Below are 21,287 nucleotides of genomic sequence, written 5' to 3' on the forward strand. Positions count from 1 at the left end.
TTGAGGACTTGAATATTTAATGACGAGTAATTAGAGCGATCCGCTTTAGGCTGACACAGAAGAGCTAAAAGCCAGACGGATGAGAAATTGTATCAGGAAAAAACGTTGATGTTTACAGAGAATCTAAGATCTGGATGTTGTTTTCCTGTGTTTTTTATCTACAGAAAGCTTCAGGCATAATAACAGCTGTGATGAATAATTAAGATGTTTGCGTATTTTTCTGGAGTCTATGAAGAGAAAAATTACTCTTTAAGGAGAGATAGTGATCTACTATTCCTTATAAGACAAAAGTAATTCAACATGGTACATTTAATATGTTATACTAGGTTTCCATCAGGGCCGGCCCAAGCCTCCATGGGGCCTTAAGCAAAATTGATTGTGGGCCCCTCTAGTAACGAATACACTTGTAAAACTAAATGTGAGAACGTTTTGTTGCATGGAAGCAGACACCAGATTTGCAAACTTACAGAAAAATCTTTCAATTAATATTTGGCAAAATCAGCAACTCCCCCTACTGGTGACACAGAGAATCAATAAATTAAACCAAACCAAACCAAACCAAAAGATATTGGGTAGGGGGTCAAAATACACTCCTGTAATACAAAGATTTGACTTTTATATGTAAAAAAAACACAGCATTAAATAAAATAAACAAACACTTAAATAAAAATGTAAATCAACAGAGGCACAAGGTGATAAAATGGTTAATAAATAAAATATAAAGTTAAATAATCACATCTGACAACTATGAAAAAGCTTTGGTAAAAATGGGGGGGGGGGGATTCTTAATAAACTACAGCAATCCAAACATTTCTAAAAAAAAAATGTTTTATGTTAATTGCTCTTGGGGGCCCTCTAATGGTCACGGTTGCCCTAAGCAGTGGCTTAGTTTGCTTATGCCTTGGGCCGGCCCTGGTTTCCATTGCAGTGATAAATGAACAAATAGTGATAGTAAATTAGCTCTTAAAGCAAGACCTACTGGGAAAAAAATACAAGCCACTTTATTAGGTACACATGCTCCACACTCAATCACATTCAGGCCTGTAGTTGTGATCAAACCGAGCGTCAGAACGAGGCTGAATGAAGACGACTTGGTTGTTGGAGCCAGACGAGCTGCTGGAGTATTTTTAGAAAGCGCTGATCGACTGGGATTTTCACACATTATCGTCTGGAGGGTTTTTACAGAGAATGGTGTTTGAAGAAAAAGAAAGAAAAAGAAAACATCCACTGAGCTTCACTGAAACACTTTATTGTTGCCGCAGAGGTCAGAGGAGAACCAAGGTATAAAGAGGGGAACGTCTCTTTCTTATTTCTTATAGAAATAAGGGTTCCAAAAGGGTTCTTTTACAAGGGCTGAGGTTCTACCTGGAATCATTTGCTTCTGAAAATCCTTTTCCCGAAGAAAGGTTTTTTCAAGGGTTCTTGGTAACACTAATGGTTCCAGTAAGAACCATTTAAAACTCATTTTCTGAATAAAGGATTTTAAAAGGGTTCTTGGTATAAAGGTTCCACCTGGAGCCAATAAGGGTTCTCCTATGAGGACAAGCCGAAGAACCTGATATGGTTCTACTGAGCACTTTTATTTCTAAGAGCGCGTGAATGCAGCCACTTTATTAGGAACATATTCCTAAAAGAACAAAGCTAACAAACTCAGGATAAGTTTGCGCCTCATCTTATCTTTGTTAAACCTAACCTAACAGAGGCAGAGAACAGAGAACTCCACTACGCAGTCCTGCCCAAGGTCGACTCTAGATATCAGCAGAATGAGGTTCCAGACATCTTTGACCTGACGTCTCCAAAACCTTAGATAGATTATTGTCTCGGTTCTTTTCCTTAATCCTTGATTCTCAAACTGTGGTTCGTGTACCAGCAGTGGTACGCAAGCTTCCTCTGGTGGGCAAAACTGCTCTACTGTTACACTCTTAGAAATAACAGTAGAACCATATGAGGTTCGTCAGCTTGTCCTCATAGGAGAACCCTCTTTGGCAAAAAGGTTCCACCAAGAACCCTTTTAAAACCCTTTATTCAGGAAAAGGGTTTTAAAGGGTTCTCTGGATCAAAGTAGTTCTTAATGGAACCATTAGTGTTACCAAGAACCCTTGAAAAGCCCTTTCTTCGTGTGTCTGGTTCCAGGTAGAACCTCAGCCCTTGTAGAAGGACCCTTTTGGAACCCTTATTTTTAAGAGTGTAGGATATGTGATCGGAATCGGAGGAATTTTGAGCAAAGTGTCGCCTTCTCTCTCGCTCCATCTTAATCTAATGTCACTCTACCGGTGTGTGAAGTGTATGTGAGGAAGAGGAGGATGACGAGAGAGCATAAATTATCACAAATTACAGATAAATCTGCCTCCTGTGAAAAGTCTGTCGCTGGTTGAGCTCAGTATTTTCTCAGGTGATATATATATATATAAAAAAAAAGTAATAGTGCACAACTCCTTATATGGACATCCTATCCTGGTGGTGTGAGTTTATAGGTCACTTAAGCTGTTAGGTATAATTTTATCTAAAAATAGTGATAATTGTGTCACAAAATAGATCTTTTTTTCTTTTTTAAAAACCGAGCCAGTAATTGTAAATATTTTGTGTGTGAGTTTGTGAGCGTGTGAGTGTGTGTGAGTTTGTGAGCGTGTGAGTGTGTGTGAGTTTGTGAGCGTGTGAGAGTGTGAGTGTGAGTGTGTGTGAGTTTGTGAGTGTGTGAGAGTGTGAGTGTGTGTGAGTGTGTGAGTGTGTGAGAGTGTGTGAGTTTGTGAGCGTGTGAGAGTGTGAGTGTGTGAGTTTGTGAGCGTGTGAGTGTGTGTGAGTTTGTGAGCGTGTGAGAGTGTGAGTGTGAGTGTGTGAGTTTGTGAGCGTGTGAGAGTGTGAGTGTGTGTGAGTTTGTGAGTGTGTGAGAGTGTGTGTGTGTGAGAGTGTGTGAGCGTGTGAGAGAGTGAGTGTGTGTGAGTTTGTGAGAGTGTGAGTGTGTGTGAGTTTGTGAGCGTGTCAGAGTGTGAGTGTGTGTGAGTGTGTGAGTTTGTGAGCGTGTGAGAGTTTGTGAGCGTGTGAGAGTGTGAGAGTGTGTGTGAGCGTGTGAGTGTGTGAGTTTGTGAGTGTGTGAGCGTGAGTGTGTGAGTGAGTGAGTTTGTGAGTGTGAACATGTGTGATTGCGTGAGCGTGTGAGTGCGTGAGTGTGTGAGCGTGTGAGTGTGTGATTGTGTGAGTTTGTGAGCGTGTGAGAGTGTGTGTGAGTTTGTGAGCGTGTGAGAGCATGAGTGTGTGAGTTTGTGAGTGTGTGAGCGTGAGTGTGTGAGCGTGTGAGTGTGTGATTGTGTGAGTTTGTGAGTGTGTGAGTTTGTGAGTGCGTGTGAGTGTGTGACTGCGTGAGAGTGTGAGTGTGTGTGAGTTTGTGAGCGTGAGAGTTTGTGAGTGTGTGATTGTGTGAGTTTAGTCATATTTGAGTGCATGAATGACCTTCTGTCACAGTTTATATAGTGAACAGGGTTAAGTTAATGTGTCATCTTTGAAAAGAAGATGAATAAACACTGACTTATGTGAGTCATTCTTTAAGGATCTCTGAGTAAAGCGGAGCTTGGACCCTGGACATTTCTCCACTCTCTCTCACAGAGACAAACAATTAAGCTGCTAATAATTGTATTTAAATGAAGTTTTGTATATTATTAACCTTTCAAAACGTCCCCTCTCCTTCTCTCCAGATCAAAGCAGCGATGAATCACCTGCACACAGAGCCACCGCGGCTGAATCTCCTCACGGTCACAGCAGGACTCAACCTCCAAACGCTCCCCCTCTGCAGCGCCGCACTCTGGCCCCACAGCGCTGCTCTCCTGTGGGTACGTACGCTCACACACTGACACGTGACCAGTGACAGGAGGAACATTCACATCATACAGGATTATATTTTGATACGTGATGTGTCTGCTGTGTTTATTCTGATCTGTTGGGTATTTAATAGTGTTTTATTTTGAAATACACTTTCATGTGTCCACGTCTGGTTTTCTGCTCCTCTGGCTTCAACAACAACACAAAGGTCACGCAGTGTGAGAGTGTGAGCATGTGTGAGCGTGTTTGTGAACGTGTTAATGTGAGTGTGAGCGTGTAAGAGCGTGAACGTGTGAGTGTGAACATGTGAGTGTGTGAGTTTGTGAGTGTGTGTGAGCATGTGTGAACGTGTAAGTGTGTAAGTGTGAGTGTGTGAGAGCGTGAGTGTGTGGGTGTGTGAGAACATGTGTGAGTGTGAACATGTGAGCGTGTGAGTTTGTGAGTGTGTGAGTCTGTGAATTTGTGTGTGTGAGTTTGTGAGTGTGTGAGTGTGTGAGTTTGTGAGCATATGAATTTGTGAGTTTGTGAGTGTGTGAGTGTGTGAGTGTGTGAGCGTGTGAGTTTGTGAGTGTGTGAGTCTGTGAATTTGTGAGTGTGTGAGCGTGTAAGTGTGTGAGTGTGTGAGCATGTGAGCGTGTAAGTGTGTGAGTGTGTGAGCATGTGAGCGTGTGTGTGAGTGTGTGAGCGTTTGAGCGTGTGAGTGTGTGAGCGTGTGAGCGTGTGTGTGAGTGTGTGAGCGTGTGAGTGTGTGTGAGCGTGTGAGTGTGTGATCATGTGAGCGTGTGTGAGTGTGAGCGTGTGAGTGTGTGAGCGTGTGAGCATGTGAGCATGTGTGTGAGCGTGTGAGTGTGTGAGCATGTGAGTGTGTGAGCGTGTGTGTGAGTGTGTGAGCGTGTGAGTGTGTGAGTGTGTGAGTGTGTGAGCATGTGAGCATGTGAGCATGTGAGCGTGTGTGTGAGTGTCTGAGTTTGTGAGCATGTGAGTTTGTGAGCATGTGAGTTTGTGAGTGTGTGAGCGTGTGAGTGTGTGAGCGTGTGAGTTTGTGAGCATGTGAGTTTGTGAGTGTGTGAGTGTGTGAGCATGTGAGCGTGTGTGTGAGTGTGTGAGCGTGTGAGCATGTGAGTGTGTGAGCATGTGAGCGTGTGTGTGAGTGTGTGAGCATGTGAGTGTGTGAGCATGTGTGTGAGTGTGTGAGCGTGTGAGTGTGTGAGCATGTGAGCATGTGTGTGAGTGTGTGAGTGAAAGAGAAGGTAAAAACTTTTTTGGGTGTGTGAGAACATGTGTGAGTGTGAACATGTGAGCGTGTGAGGTTGTGAGCGTGTGAGTTTGTGAGCGTGTGAGTTTGTGAGTGTGTGTCTGTGAATTTGTGAGTTTGTGAGTGTGTGTGTGAGTTTGTGAGTTTGTGAGTTTGTGAGTGTGTGAGTGTGTGAGTGTGTGAGTTTGTGAGTTTGTGAGTGTGTGAGTTTGTGAGCGTGTGAGTGTGTGAGTTTGTGAGTGTGTGAGTGTGTGAGTTTGTGAGCATGTGAGTTTGTGAGTTTGTGAGTTTGTGAGTGTGTGAGTGTGTGAGTTTGTGAGTGTGTGAGCGTGTGAGTGTGTCAGTGTGTGAGCATGCGAGCGTGTGTGAGTGTGTGAGTGAAAGAGAAGGTAAAAACTTTTTTGCTGAAGTATATTTGTACAAATATTTCTTTAATATAAGCTAATCACAAGGTGATTATAAATACTTTTAGCACTTTACTTTTATACTCATGGCAAGAAATACAGGGATTATGCATCGTTTCATAATTCTAAACACTTTTACGTCCATCAGATAAAAATTTTTTAAGTTTCCTTTATTAAGAGTTTCCAACCAGAATACAGAATATTGATGACAACCACTTAAATAAAGTGTACTCACATATGTACTCAGGTTATTTAATATAGAATAATCTCTATGGATTTGACGTCTGAAAACTGTCTGAATCTGAAGGTTTTTTCCATTTCACGTTGATTTCAGGAAGATAAATATTGAAATATTCTTTCTTTCGAGCGTCTTCACTGTTGCTTATCGTTGCATCAGCGCTGATAAAAACACCACATGCAACATTTTCTGTGAAGCTTTTTTTCTTGTTGTGGTGAGACGCTCAGTTTCTGTCTCTGTGGTTAATGTGGATCATTACCGCCATCCAGTGGCCAAAGTCGTGTACTGCAAAATCTGTGAGAACAAGTGGAGCAGCAGCTCTCGCTAGTGGACATTAAAAAGCAGTTTGACGTCCATTTAATATGGTTGTATTTAAATCATTTTTATTAAATCACTATTTTATATACATTATATATATGGTAAATACTAATAACTAAGTATGATATATGATTTTAATACAAAAATCCTCAAAGATTAAGGCTATAGATAATAAACGGATGTTTTGACAGATTAATCATTTGCAATTGATGCAATTTAAAACATGAAATAATGTTTATTTATTGCATTATAAAACATGTTATTGTGGGTTTTTTTTTACTACACAGCGTCGAGAAGAGAGATCCTGAAAGATGCAGAGGCGGCGACTCCACCAAAATCCTCCTCCCCTAAAAGATATGCAGTGGTTTCACCCAAACCTCAGTCTCCAGGTGAGTCTTATATATACATACTGTGTGTATGTGTGCTTGTTCGTTCAAATTTATCACCACTGTCTCCATTTTCTCCTCACACTTTATTACTACGCCCCAAGGCAGCCGTGCTGTTGTCATAGCAACAGCCCCCACACTAGCTGTTAACGGCTAGGTGGGTAATCCTGCTGGGTCAGATTACAGAGCAGACGTCAGTTTGTCCTCTTGGACACAGACAGACACACAGACGTGGACATGACTGCAGATCAGTGAGAGCAGTGACAGTGAGGACAAAGACTAAACCATCAGGGTCTTTATAGTATAAACAGAAGCGTAGAGACGGCTCATTATCACCTGTTTTGTGTCTGATGCTGATATCACAACCTTGAGTATCTGAGACAATTTTACAACTACAACACACATCTGTGCTCGTGATTTTACCTCCTACTGCCATTTAGAATACTTTCAAAAACATACTTCTGTGTAATTAATATTTTCTCCTCTATTCTCATGAAAAAATAACATTAAGTGCAAATACTGCCACGAGATACTTACATATAAATTATCACAACATACTTCCATTATATATAAATTCAGACTTTCTCTAGAATTTCTCTAATGAAATTCAGACTTTATATATATAGTCATACTTTCTTTATATATATTCAGACTTTCATTATATAGAAATGCAGACTTTCTATATATACATTCAGACTTTCTATATATATATATATATATATATGTTTAGACTTTCATTATATAGAAATTCAGACTTTCTATAAATATATGTATATATATATATGTATCCAGACTTTCTCTACATATATTCAGACTTTCTCTATTATGTATTCAGACTTTCTCTATATCTGTTCAGATATCTTTCTCTCTATATATTCAGACTTTCATTATACAGAAATTCAGACTTTCTCTTTATATTCAGACTTTCATTACATATATTCAGACTTTCTATATATAGAAATTCAGACTTTCTATAGAATTTCTCTATATATATTCAGACTTTCATTATATAGAAATGCAGACTTTCTATATATATATTCAGACGTTCATTATATAGAAATGCAGACTTTCTATATATAGTCAAACTTTCTTTACATATATATTCAGACTTTCATTATATAGAAATTCAGACTTTCTATATATATATTCAGACTTTCATTATATAGAAATGCAGACTTTCTATATATATATTCAGACTTTCTATATATAGAGATTCAGACTTTCTATAAATATATGTATATATATATCCAGACTTTCTCTACATATATTCAGACTTTCTCTATTATGCATTCAGACTTTCTCTATATGTCTGTTCAGATATATTTCTCTCTATATATTCAGACTTTCATTATATATTCAGACTTTCTATATATATTCAGACTTTTTATATATTCAGACTTTCTCTATAGTATATTCAGACTTTCATTATATATATATCTAGACGTTCTATATATATTCAGATTTCTCTATATATATTCAGACTTTCTTTATCAGTGTTGTAATCAGAGTTGGTAAAACTGCAGTATTTTTCTAAATAAACCTTTTGTTTTTCTTCTTTTTAAATTGTTAAAACACTTCTTAAACATGCAGTGAATTGTAAATAACTGCCATATATTAGAAGTTATTCTAGAAAAATGGGCAAAATCACTTGGTTAGAGGACATTCTCTGGTCCTTTTATGGTTAAAACACATTGTCTCTCCTGTGTCTCTTTCTCCCAGTGCGTGGACGGACAGCAGCAGTGTCCGGGTCTGTTCGGGTGGACCGGTCCGCTCAGGAGTTGGACCGGTCCGCTCAGGGGTTGGACCGAGCTCTGATTCTGCAGCTGCGTGAACGCTGTGAGCAGCAGACGCTGCAGCTGCAGAGTCTTCAGGCTCAGCTGAAGAAGGCGTCGCTGTGTCTGGATGTTTTCAGCATCACCACACAACACTTCTGTCACAAGGTAAGACACTGCAGAGCCACGCGGGGTCAGAGCGGCTCGTCTTTCAGCTGAGAGAGGTTGTGTGTTCGATCCCCGACTTTATGAATGAGTGTGAGAGAAACTGCTGCTCATACGGGAGATTCACTGGATGAATGTGTGACTGAATGAATGAATGGTAAAACCTAAGTGTACTGTAGCACTGACTTGTGGTCAAGACTAAAAAAAAAGACAAAGTTATAGATCATTTTTGGTTCTGAGGAAGATATTTGGAAGCGTGTGATTTAAAGAAGCTCATTATATGTCATTATTTTGATATTTTAGTGCATAAAAACGTCTAAGTGCATCTACTGAACATGAATATCAAATCCATCAGATTATGTTTAATCCCTATACTTTTTTTGGAGGATTTCTGTTGATGATGGTATGATGGAACAGAAATGATGAAAGGTTATTTATTTTTTTGCATCCTGGGAAAGTCCAAAAATATGAGTATTCAAGTCAAACTGAAGAAAAATGTTTTCAGAGAATAAAGTCGTAATATTATGAGTTTGAGGCCTCATCTGAGATTTTGCTCAAATAATAATTACGACTTTATTCTCGACAGATTATGACTTTATTCTCATAATATTACAACTTTATTCTTGACAGATTACAACTTTATTCTCATAATATTACAACTTTATTCTAGACAGATTACGACTTTATTCTCATAATATTACAACTTTATTCTCGACAGATTACAACTTTATTCTCATAATATTACAACTTTATTCTCGACAGATTATGACTTTATTCTCATAATATTACAACTTTATTCTAGACAGATTACGACTTTATTCTAAACAGATTACAACGTTATTCTCGACAGATTCCGACTTTATTCTCATAATATTACGACTATTCTCGTCATGATTATGACTTTATTCTCAAAATATTATTCATGACAGATTACGACTTTATTCTCATAAGATTACAACTTCATTCACGACAGATTACGTCTTTATTCTCATAAGATTACGACTATTCTCGTCATGATTATGACTTTATTCTGAAAGTATTACGACTTTATTCTCAACAGATTACGACGTTATTTACATAATATTATTCTCGACAGATTACAACTTTATTCTCATAATATTATGACTTTATTCTCGACAGATTACGACTTTATTCCCATAATATTACAACTTTATTCTAAACAGATTACAACGTTATTCTCAACATATTACGACTTTATTCTCAACAGATTACGACGTTATTCTCATAATATTATTCTTGACAGATTACGACTTTATTCTCACAATATTATTCACGACAGATTACACTTCATTCTCATAATATTATTCTCGACAGATTACGACTTTATTCTCACAATATTATTCTTGACAGATTACGACTTTATTCTCATAATATTATTCTTGACAGATTACGACATTATTCTCATAATATTATGACTTTATTCTTGACAGATTATGACTTTATCCTCATAATATTACGACTTTATTCTCGACAGATTATGACTTTATTCTCATAATATTATGACTTTATTCTCGACAGATTACGACTTTATCCTCATAATATTACAACTTTATTCTCGACAGATTACGACTTTATCCTCATAATATTACGACTTTATTCAAGACAGATTACAACTTTATTCTCATAATATTAGTCACGACAGATTATGACTTTATTCTCATAGTATTATGACTATTCTCGTCATGATTATGACTTTATTCTCAAAATATTATTCTCGACAGATTACGAATTTATTCTCATAATATTATTCATGATAGATTACGACTTTATTCTCATAATATTATTCATGATAGATTACGGCTTCATGTTCATAATATTACGACTTTATTCTCGACAGATTACGACTTTATTCTCAATCGTTCAATGTTCAAAAAACATCATTTAAAAACAGTTAATTTTGACCCAACAGTCACTTTCATATCAAAGAATACAAAGTGTTAACTCACTGTGATTTGACTCCAGTGTACATTTAAATGATATTTCCCTCAGCAGTTTTTTTTTATATATATATATATATATGTATGTAAATGTAAATGTAAATGTACTTTATTTATACAGCCCTTTACAACAATCCTTTCGGTGATCCAAAGTGCTTTACAAGAAATAAATAAATAAAGAGGAAACACATAAAAGTAATTAAAAACAATAAAAACAATAAAATAGTGCAAAATAAAATAAGATAGAATCAGATAAAAGATAAGAAGACAAAAGATAAAAAGTGTCACCATACTACTCGGTATTAAAAGCCATCCTAAATAAATAGGTTTTTAGCCTTGATTTGAAGAGGCCCAGGTCAGAGATAAGACGCATCTCAACAGGGAGTTTATTCCAGAGCCTGGGAGCAGCAACAGCAAAGGCTCGATCACCCCAGTGTTTATATTTTGACCTAGGCACTTCCAGCAACATTTGGTTGTTTGACCTCAGAGCTCTACCCGGATCACAAACAGTTAAAAGCTCAGATAAATAAGATGGGGCAAGATCATGAAGAGCTTTAAAGGCAAACATTAAAAGTTTAAAATCGATTCTAAAAGAGACTGGAAGCCAATGGAGAGAATGTAGAACAGGGGTGATGTGCTCTCTTCTATTAGTGTTGGTTAAAAGACGGGCAGCAGCGTTTTGAACAAGTTGAAGGCGACTGAGAGAAGTCTGGGAAATGCCAATATACAGTGCATTTATATATATATAAATTAAATATAAAATATAAATATATTTATATAGTATATTCAGTACATATATATACAAATATATACATATAATTTCAATAACTTGTGCATAAACTGAAGATGTCGTTTGTTCAGCAAACAGTAGAATATATATGTCGTGAGAGTTTGTTATCTTTAAAAAAAGAAGTGGGTCCCATTTAAAGTGTGGAAAATGACTGCTGATATAAAGCAAGTCCTTTATCTCTGTGAGCTGGTTTCTCTATATTTTCTCTCTTTTTTATTTGTCAATGAAATGAAAAGACAGACTTGATTAAATCAAACACACGAGGAAAGACGTCGTCGTCTTCAGAGTAAAAACTACAGAGAGCAGAGTTTAAAGCGCTTGTGTTTGTGTTTGAGGAAATCCACTGACTTTTACTAAAGTGTCACCTGACACATGAACATAATAGCGTAGACGAGTTCTCGTGTTTCTGAGGATCCAGAGGACGTTTTTCTTCCCGGTCGTCTCTGTTTCCAGCTCCACCCTCAGGTTTGTCTCCAGAGTATGAGATTACTAATCAGATTAGAGCTGCCTGCTCGAGTCTGGCTGAGGCTTTTTAGTGAGATTGATTGTCGGCTACAGGCAGAACATCCACAGACGTATACATCACATAATATCTCTGAGAGTAATAGAGGGAAATGTTCCTTTACTTTGGTTTTCAACAAACACTCTGGTATTTATTACAGTAAATAAGTACAATTTCGGTGATTATTATTATTATTATTGTTATTATTTTTGTTTTTTGTGACGTGTTCTTGATTACATTTAGAAAAACATGCAGGAAAATTACAGCTGTCATATTTTTTTTTAATTTAACTTATCTATTTAATAGTGCTTATATCCGGTTTTTTTACTTTTACGTTCACATCAAGTATTGTTTGTTTATGATGCTGCCTCCGGATGATTTACGGTAATTTAATTTAACGGTAAAAATAATTTCCTGCTGGATAATAAAGCGTCTGTGTTGAGAAGGAGGCGTAAAACAAAAGTCAGAAAACTATATATATATATTTATATAAGTTGTAATATATACTGTATATATTTTCAAAAAGAGCAACAAAAGTAGAAGAAGAAAATGCATTTAAGAGAGTATTTGCACACAATATATTATATTAATTGAGAATTAAAGGAGGTTTTTTTGGGGTTTTTTTTGCTTGACCATCACCAAATTTAAGGATTGTGTATATATTACTATGTAATAAGTAAGTAAAGTTTTTTTTGTAATATATATATACAGAAACTTCACATACAAAGCTGCTCATGGAAAGTATTCTGGGCATTTTTTTCAGCAAAAATTGCCCAGAAGTCACAAAATTAGAGTGTTTTTCTTTCCTTTTTGTCCGTAAAAACGAGCCGAGCGAACTTAGAACTGCGAAGTTTCACAAATTCAATCCGATTTTAAACATTTTCATGACTTTTTTTTGCTATGTAGTTTGTGAAAATGACAGATTATCTGCAGGTTGTGCTGAAAAAAAATTGGATATAAGACGATCTATATTGCACGTATTCTTAAAGCCTCTGTATAAACTCTACATGTTAACATTTTAACAACAGTGTTCTAAGGGTTAACTGTTGGTGTGTGTGTGTGGGGGGGGGGGGGTTCCCAGATTACAGGTGGGATTGAAATATGCTCTGTAATCCATTCTTTTCTCTCTGAGCTGAGCAACAGAGCAACATAATTGGACACTTATTGATAATCTCCCTCCCCCCATGATGTTCCTCTGCTCTGCTCTGTCCTGGTTTTATTTTGATGCAACACTGCCACACATGTCCATATATATATGCATGAGTGTGTGAGTGAGAGAGAGAGAGAGAGAGAGAGAGAGAGAGAGAGAGAGAGAGAGAGAGAGAGGGCGGGGGTTTTCTCAGTGGGCAGCAGAGCTGAGGCTGGGACCGTCCGTCTTTGTTCTTTTCAGGGATTAAACGTGAGCAGGAAAGAAGGTGAGGCTTCTGCTTTTCCCCGCTCCCTAAATATCCCTCCCTCCCTTTATCTTTTCCTCCTCTTCTTCCTTTTTCTCGTGTCGTTTTTTTTCTGACACTTTTCATGTGTCACTGCTGCCTCAGTGATGATGATGCTGATGGTGATGATGCTGCTGTGTGTTAGCCTGCTATGGGCCATTACTGCTGCTGCTGCTGCTGCAGCCTCCATCTCCTCCCACTGCGCTGTCTGCAGCCGACAACGGTAAAAAGGCAGTAAAGTGAATCCTGTGCAGGCAGCAGAGGCTCGATTTTCCTTCATGTGCATGTGCTAATGTGAATATGTGTGCAGGATTGTGCTGACGTTATGATCTCAGTGTGACTGTCGACTGTATTTGGGGAACTTTCACTGACAGGATGCACGTTATTGAATTTCCCTGCTTTCCAGAAATCACGTGTTCGGTTTTTCCTGCGGACCGGTGTGTGCAGACTTCAGAGATGATGATGATGATGATGATGATGAAGTCGTGACAGGAGCTCCTCAAACCTGAGCACCTTTGTTTGCTTCTCAGCTTCTTGAATGTGGTATTTGTTTGTTAAGTTAAAATGTCATTTTTTTAATTGTGTGTAACAGCATCAGGGGCCGCGGTGGAGCTGTGGTTAACACTATAGGGTCGTAAAAGCTTGAAGGGTTTGCAGGTTCAAATCCTGCTTTGACTGGGTGGAGTATGTGATTGTACTTCAGTATTCACTGTGTTTTACACGTCACGTGAGAGATTTTGGCAAAGAACGCAGAGAAAATAGACATTTTATGAGTGAATCGGAGCCTTCGTGATTCCCTAAATGTCTTGTTTTGAATTAGATTTTTTTTAAATACAATGCTGATTGTGTTTGTCTGTGTCATGTTCTTATAGTGAGCTGTAGGGACGAGACAATAGGATGTCGTATCAGTCAAAGATGGTGAAAAAGGAAAATGTCAGTCAAATCTGATGTATTTTAATTATAACATTCACTTTTATGCTGTTTATTTCTTAGTTACGGTCGATAGATGGAGGGAAAGGAACGGAAATGATCTTCATTGTCGTCATACAACCAAAATTGCAATATTATGAGGTCAGATGGACGGTTGATTGTAGATAAATTATAGATATTGAAACACTAAAATATTAATACTTCTTGACTTAATACTGCATATATTCTTTGAAACAGTGGTTTTTCCTTACATTCCTCTTACTAAACAAAGAAAACGGCATTGTTTTTTGAGCATTTAAGAACATTGTCTAGTATTTTTTAATAAAATCTGACCGTTTTCCCTTAAAATAAACCACTTTTTGAGTCGGGTTAGGGTTAGGCTTGCTTCATTATGTCATATCATAACCCTAACCCTCCAGATTTTCACCCACACACTGGTCTTCTCCGTCACTATTATACATAATTTAAACAAAAAGAAAGACATATGGATGAATCAGCTACCGTGTGCGGCTGTAAATGACCAAAATTAGAATTCACGTCACACATAAATCCCATGAGGATCAGAGGAGTCGTGGTGGTTGTTGTTGTTTGTTGTTGTTTGTTGAAGGTTTAGAAGGAGAGTGAAGAGCAGAGGTGGAGCTGAAGTGTGGTGATAAAAGAAATGACCATCCTTCTTCTCCTCCATGAGGTCACTGCAGTTTCTCCCAAATGACTCTGAGCTCCGAGTAAAACCTCCCTGAAGATGACATCATCATCATCATCATCATCATCTCCGCGAGACAAAACTGTGGCCGACTCGTACATATTTCACCTCGCTGCCGTCCGTCTGTCTGTGTCGCAGCAGACGCTGCTTTGTTACACTGAGATTTGTCTGCACGCCAGTATATATACACACACACATATATATATATATATATATATGTGTGTGTATATATACTGTATAGTACACACTGTGCATAAATCCACTTCATGTTGCTGCATGTTTCAAGCGTGTGATCAATAGTCATTTAACTGATGGACGTGTGAAGCTGAGGTCGTAACAGCATGAAGAGGAAGTCCCAGGTGGCTATATGGGTATATATATATATGTGTGTGTGTGTGTGTGTGTGTGTGTGTGTGTGTGTGTGTGTGTGTGTGTGTGTGTGTATATATGTATATGTACATATACACTATAATAAGTTCACATTATTTCTAAAGCACATTTAAAAAAACAACCAATTTTGACCAAAGTGCTTGACAGTTTTAAAGGCACACAGTAAAACAGTAAAATAGTGACATAGTAAAAATAGTAAAATGGTAAAAAGTACATAGAAGTGTCCGAGTTGAGTTATTTTTATCCTGAGGTGAAGGTGAAGGAGAAGAGGTTAAGTCTTTAAAAGTGATTTAAGAGCCCGATCACCCCGGGTTTTGAGTCAGGATTTTGGCAGTAAAATCTAAAAGCGGCCTGTTATTATTAGACCTCAGTGATGCTCGTGATGGAGCGTGAAGACAAAGACGTTAAACACAAACGCAAATCACAAAACACAAACGCAAATCACAAACACAACACAAATCAAAAACACAAACGCAAATCACGAATCAAAAACACGAACACAAACGCAAATCACACAACGCAAATCACAAAACACAACACAAATCTAAATCACAAACGCAAATCACACAACGCAAATCACAAAACACAACACAAACACAAATCAAAAACACAAACACAAATCAAAAACACAACACAAATCAAAAACACAACACAAATCACACAACGCGAAACACAAATCGACAACAAATGCAAATCACAAAACACAACACAAATCAAAAATACAACAAAAATCAAAAACACAACACAAAACACAAACACAAATCAAAAACAAACGCAAATCACAAATCAAAAACACAAACGCAAATCACACAACGCAAATCACAAAACACAACACAAATCAAAAACACAAACGCAAATCAAAAAGCACAAAAACATTGACTCAAAACAGAAACACAAACACAAATTTGATTGATTTGTGTTTTTGATTTGTGTTGTGTTTTTGATTTGCGTTGTGTTTTGTGATTTGCGTTGTGTTTTGTGATTTGCGTTTGTGTTTTGCACCTCAGGGCCACCGTAAGATAAACCGCTTTAAAAAAACAACAATATGATATTAAAATTAACCCTAAAACGAAAGGAGGGAGGAGCAACACAGGCGTGATGAATAATAACAACAAAGTGACAATAAATACTGAATATTTTTGATTGAGATGTGTTATTATTTATCATTTTTTAATCAACCTGCACCTTTTTTATTCATTTACATTGGGGAAACATTCACAGAAAATGCATTATAACATACTCTCCTGTATAACTACTTATCCTGTACTGTTCTTTGCTGCGGCTTCAATTTGATCCACGACAAAAATTGCACAGCTGCACCAAAGTGTTCACGGTTGTGTGTTTGTGTGTTTTGTGTGTGTGTTTCAGAGCGAGAGTGCCATAGTGAAGGAGAGGGAACTGTCCCTGGAGCTCGCCAGAATCAGGGATGAAGTGGGTGAGTGAAGACGGCACTTAGCTTAGCTTAGCTAAAGTACTTTATATAAGGCTTATTTTGAAAGCTCTGTTTCTCAAAGCAATCCTTCATTTATGTGAACATCATGTTGCAGCTGGACGTCCCTCACCTCAAAACTCAAAAAGATATTAAGTTTGTCCCTTGTGGGCTATTGTAAAAACCTCTGTAGAGCTGACCCAGCTCCTGATATAAACACTAAAGGGTTATTCTGGCCTAAGAAGAACAACAATTCATACAATCAGGTGATTGTACATCTCTAAATTTTGCATACTGGACCTTTAAGTCAAATAAAATAAATACATAATTAGTAAATTAAAGGTGCATTGTGTAATAAATCTGAAGGAACTGGCCATAAAATCCTCCTAATATGTCACAGAGACTCAGGAATAATGTTCATATAACAAACTGAACTCACCAACAACAACAGTACAGACAAAATATTTGCATTAAAAAAAATATTTTGCAGACTGCAAATCATGTTTTGGCGTGTGACACACCTACCGACATCTACCAATCATTGCAGTCAGTAGAGTCTCAGCTGCCGCGCAACCACGGGTTGCCAGTTACGTCAGAAAACGAAACCTAAAAGACCTCAGTGTTTTGAATTTGAATGTAGTAACCGTTTTTGGCCACATTCTTACATATGGCACCTTTAACTTTTTTTTTTTTTTTTTTTTCAATGTCCTGAAACTGAATTTTTTTTGTCCCAGCTTTCAGTGTCGCACACTGGGAGCAACTGCAGCAGGAGAAGGAGGAACAGGAGCGGCGTTTCGAGGCGGAGCTGCAGCGGCTGCGGGCTCGCCAGCAGAGGGAGCTGGGAGCGCTGGAGGAGCGGCTGAGGGCGCAGCACGCCGCCCAGATGGAGAACCTTCAGAGCCAGCAGAGGGCCGAGATGGAGGAGCTGCAGGACCAGCAGCAAGAGCAGGTGGGACATGGAGGTCCGTCGTGGTCCTCAAAGCATCTAAAGATGACGTTTGGATCAATAGTAACCTTTCAGGATAATGTACCTAAGAACATCTGCATCTCCTCTGGCGGTTTCGATCATCTCAAGAGTTGTCCCCGTTTAAACCAGTAATCATTTAGTACATTTAAACTTGTTTCCCCTCAGATGGAGGAGATGACGGAGAACCACGAGGCGTCGCTGGCGGAGATGGAGGCGACTCACAGCGACACGCTGGCGACTCTGCAGGAGGAGCACACCAGGACTGTGAAGAGTAAGAACAGAACGCAGAAGAACACCATCGCTGTCAGGTTAAAAAGATGCTAAGTGTGTGATCTCTCGTGTTAAGATTTGAAGATGGCCCACGAGCAGCAGAGGAGGTCTCTGGAGGTGGATTTTGAGAAGATCAGACTGTCACTGCAGGTTAAAACACGTCTCTTATATGAAATGTAAGAATAGAAGAAACGGCACATGTTGTGGTTGGTTGACGGTAACATCTCGCTCCGGTCCACAGGATCAGGTGGACACGCTGACGTTTCAGAACCGTAGCCTCAGAGATCGAGCCAAGCGCTTTGAGGAAGCTCTCCGCAAGAGCACGGATGAGCAGATATTGGTAACGGGCCGCGTGTCCTCACTGCTTTAGCGACACGGACGGAAAATTAAAGCATTGTTTCATTTACCGTCTGCTTTTTGCCAGGACGCTTTGGCGCCTTACAAACACATCGAGGAGGACCTGAAGAGTCTCAAAGAAGTTCTGGAGATGAAGAACCAACAGATTCATCAGCAGGATCTGAAGATCACCGAGTTGGAGATAATAGTAGGCTTCAAATTTCTGTTTTCTTTCATAGCGACAAAGGAATCTGGAGCTGCATTTAAGTTCATGTGTTAATCCACGTTGTTGCCTCCATCAAGGAGGTAATGAACATCATTCACTGTGCAATGATGAGAATAGCGGTGTGTTGTGGGTCTTTCCATTTGGTCATTTGAAGAATTTAATGTTGTGCATCCTCTGCTCTGTGTCTTTGAGCAGGCTGAAAAGAACGTGTTCCTGGAGGAGAGGCTGCAGGTGTTGCAGCAGCAGAACGAGGACCTGAAGGAACAGATCTACAAGAACGTCGCCGTGTCCAGGTCAGTTTTAACCATCACTGGTGAAACCAATGTAGAAACATGTCAGTTTAGGTTAAGGAGTTAACCCCGGTTCTCTGAAACATTAATGGTGAACTAAATGTAATTTTAGGTTAAGGAGTTAACCCTGGTTCTCTGAAACATTAATGGTGAAACAAATGTAAGTTTAGGTTAAGGAGTTAACCCCAGTTCTCTGAAATGTGTGAGGTGAAACATGCAAGTTTAGGTTAAGGAATTAACCACTGTTCTCTGAAAAATGAGTGAAATGAAACCAGTGTAAGGTCTATGAAACAGTGCAGTTAAACATGTACCTTTAGGTTAAGGGGTTAACCCCAGTACTCTGAAACATTAATGGTCAAATAAATGTAATTTTAGGTTAAGGAGTTCTCCCAGGTTCCCTGAAACAGCGCAGTGAAACATGTATGTTTAGGTTAAGTAGTTAACCCCAGTTCTCTGAAACATAAATGGTAAAACATGTAGGTTTAGGTTAAGGGGTTAATCCTGGTTAACTGAAACATGAGTTGTGAGGTGAAATAAATGTAAGTTTAGGTTAAGTAGTTAACCCCAGTTCTCTGAAATAAAAATGGTAAAACGTGTAAGTTTAGGTTAAGGAGTTAACCCTGGTTCTCTGAAACGTTAATGTTGAAACAAATGTAAGTTTAGGTTAAGGAGTTAACTGTGGTTCTTTGAAACATGAGTGAGGTGAAATAAATGTAAGTTTAGGTTAAGGAGTTAACCCCGGTTCTCTGAAACATTAATGGTAAACCATGTAAGTTTAGGTTAAGGACTTAACTGCGGTTCTCTGAAACATGAGTGAGGTGAAACATGTGCGTTTAGGTTAAGGAGTTAACCCCAGTTCTCTGAAACATGAATGAGGTGAAACATGTAAGTTTAGGTTAAGGAGTTAACCCCAGTTCTCTGAAACATGAATAAGGTGAAACATGTAAGTTTAGGTTAAGGGGTTAACCCTGGTTCTTTGAAACATGAGTCCGGTGAAAGGTGTAAATTTAGGTTAAGGACTTAACTGCGGTTCTCTGAAACATGAGTGAGGTGAAACATGTGCGTTTAGGTTAAGGAGTTAACCCCAGTTCTCTGAAACATGAGTGAGGTGAAACATGTATGTTTAGGTTAAGGGGTTAACCATGGTTCTCTGAAACAGTGCAGTGAAACATGTACGTTTAGGTCAGGGGTTCTCAAAGTTTTGATACCTGAGGGCCAATTTAGGAACCCAACATTGGACTGAGGGCCGCCAAAGGAAAAAAACAAAACGGAAAGAAATCCTATTTGTAATAACTATGTCGTCCAAAATTTGACAATTAAAAAAATAATAATAATTTGGTCCAAAATTTGACAAAAACGTACTTTACTATGTCATCCAAAATTTGATGACATAGTAAATACAGTTGTACAGTTAACACTTATTGGTCTGTATCCAGTAATGTCGGGCCGCACTTTGAGAACCAATGGTTTTGGTTAGGACTTAACCTCAGTTCTCTGAAACATTATTGGTGAAATAAATGCAAGCTTTGGTTAAGGAGTTAATCCAGTTTCTCTGAAACATAAATGGTAAAACATGTAACTCCAGGTTCACCTGTGTGCTCTGTGTCTCTGTGGTCCATATCCATGCTTTACTTTTCTCCCGTCTCGTCTTCCGAAGGCAACTCTCTGAGGAAAATGCAAACCTGCATGTGAACGTGGAGAAGGAGAGCAAAGAGAAGAAGCGTCTGAGTCGCACCAACGAGGAGCTGATGTGGCGTCTTCAGACCGGCGAGCTAAGCCCCTCCCCTTGCTCCTCCCCCGTCCACCGACCTCCTCCAGGATCCGGATCTCCTGCGCGTCCACACTCCTACCATCAATGACTCGTCAATGTTTCTTTAATCTGGAAGCAATCCGGTTTTAAAAAGGACACCAGAACTTTGCCGAATTTGTTTCTTGGTTCTAATAACGTAGTGTTTTTACACTATTTTAATCTCTCTTTTAATCTGAAATTACCGTATAGGATGACCACGCCTCTTATTTCTAAAAAGTGGCCGTTTCTTGCACCGTCTCTTTTCTATTCCGCTACTTTGCGATGCTGCTGCTGCAGCGGTGCCTCATTTCCACGTTTTATCGCCTCTATCCACCGTCATCTCCAGCGGCTCAGGATTAACGGACGTATGTGACGTAGCAACAGTGAACACGTGAATGAAGCGCCTTCGCTGCCACCAGCAACAGCAGGAAGGGACGCGATAAAGGACTGAAGCACTCATCAAACCTCAGTCTGCAACCGGATTTCAACCCTGACCTGAAATGTTATCGTCAATCCAACTGCAAACCACTTTATGGATTAGGATTCGCTAAGTATTTAATGCACGTTCTGTCTTCCAGTTTATGTTGGACTTTATCTTAAGTTGTGATGACACACGGAGTGAAGTTACCTCTACGTTTATGCCGTGAGTTCATTCTTTCCCCCCCCCGTTCTCACCAAAGATGAAATCACAAAAACGTGGGAGTTTGCTGTTAAGTGTTGCGAAATCAGCCATAAATGGTGCAAAAAGTATTTGAACTGTGCACACGCAAATGCAACATCTCATTAGCACATTTTGACACACATTTTCTGTTTAAACGATTTAGCATTTAACATTTAGACTACAATTAGATTGGACCTAGCATAGTTTCCACGCTCGCCTATGCTGCTTTATTAAATATACAACATTTTTACAAATTCTGGCC

The 21,287-nt window shown here is 38.7% G+C and overlaps 1 protein-coding gene across 1 annotated transcript in view; it reads left to right on the forward strand.

Annotated features, from left to right (window-relative positions):
- The window catches only part of mtus2b (microtubule associated tumor suppressor candidate 2b), a gene marked incomplete at both ends in the record, with an annotated part of 28,791 nt that extends 8,357 nt beyond the window's left edge, over window positions 1-20,434 (forward strand). The window contains 11 exons of the mRNA XM_083886417.1: window positions 3,690-3,824; window positions 6,316-6,417; window positions 8,134-8,354; window positions 16,426-16,492; window positions 17,221-17,435; window positions 17,619-17,724; window positions 17,800-17,873; window positions 17,965-18,063; window positions 18,148-18,267; window positions 18,478-18,578; window positions 20,233-20,434. Coding sequence (XP_083742543.1) covers window positions 3,690-3,824; window positions 6,316-6,417; window positions 8,134-8,354; window positions 16,426-16,492; window positions 17,221-17,435; window positions 17,619-17,724; window positions 17,800-17,873; window positions 17,965-18,063; window positions 18,148-18,267; window positions 18,478-18,578; window positions 20,233-20,434 — 1,442 coding nt within the window. The remainder of the gene's footprint in view (window positions 1-3,689; window positions 3,825-6,315; window positions 6,418-8,133; window positions 8,355-16,425; window positions 16,493-17,220; window positions 17,436-17,618; window positions 17,725-17,799; window positions 17,874-17,964; window positions 18,064-18,147; window positions 18,268-18,477; window positions 18,579-20,232) is intronic.
- Between the last annotated feature and the right edge of the window lie 853 nt (window positions 20,435-21,287).

The sequence above is a fragment of the Microchirus variegatus genome (assembly GCF_963457635.1).
Source record: "Microchirus variegatus genome assembly, chromosome: 3".
NCBI classification, from domain to species: domain Eukaryota; kingdom Metazoa; phylum Chordata; class Actinopteri; order Pleuronectiformes; family Soleidae; genus Microchirus; species Microchirus variegatus.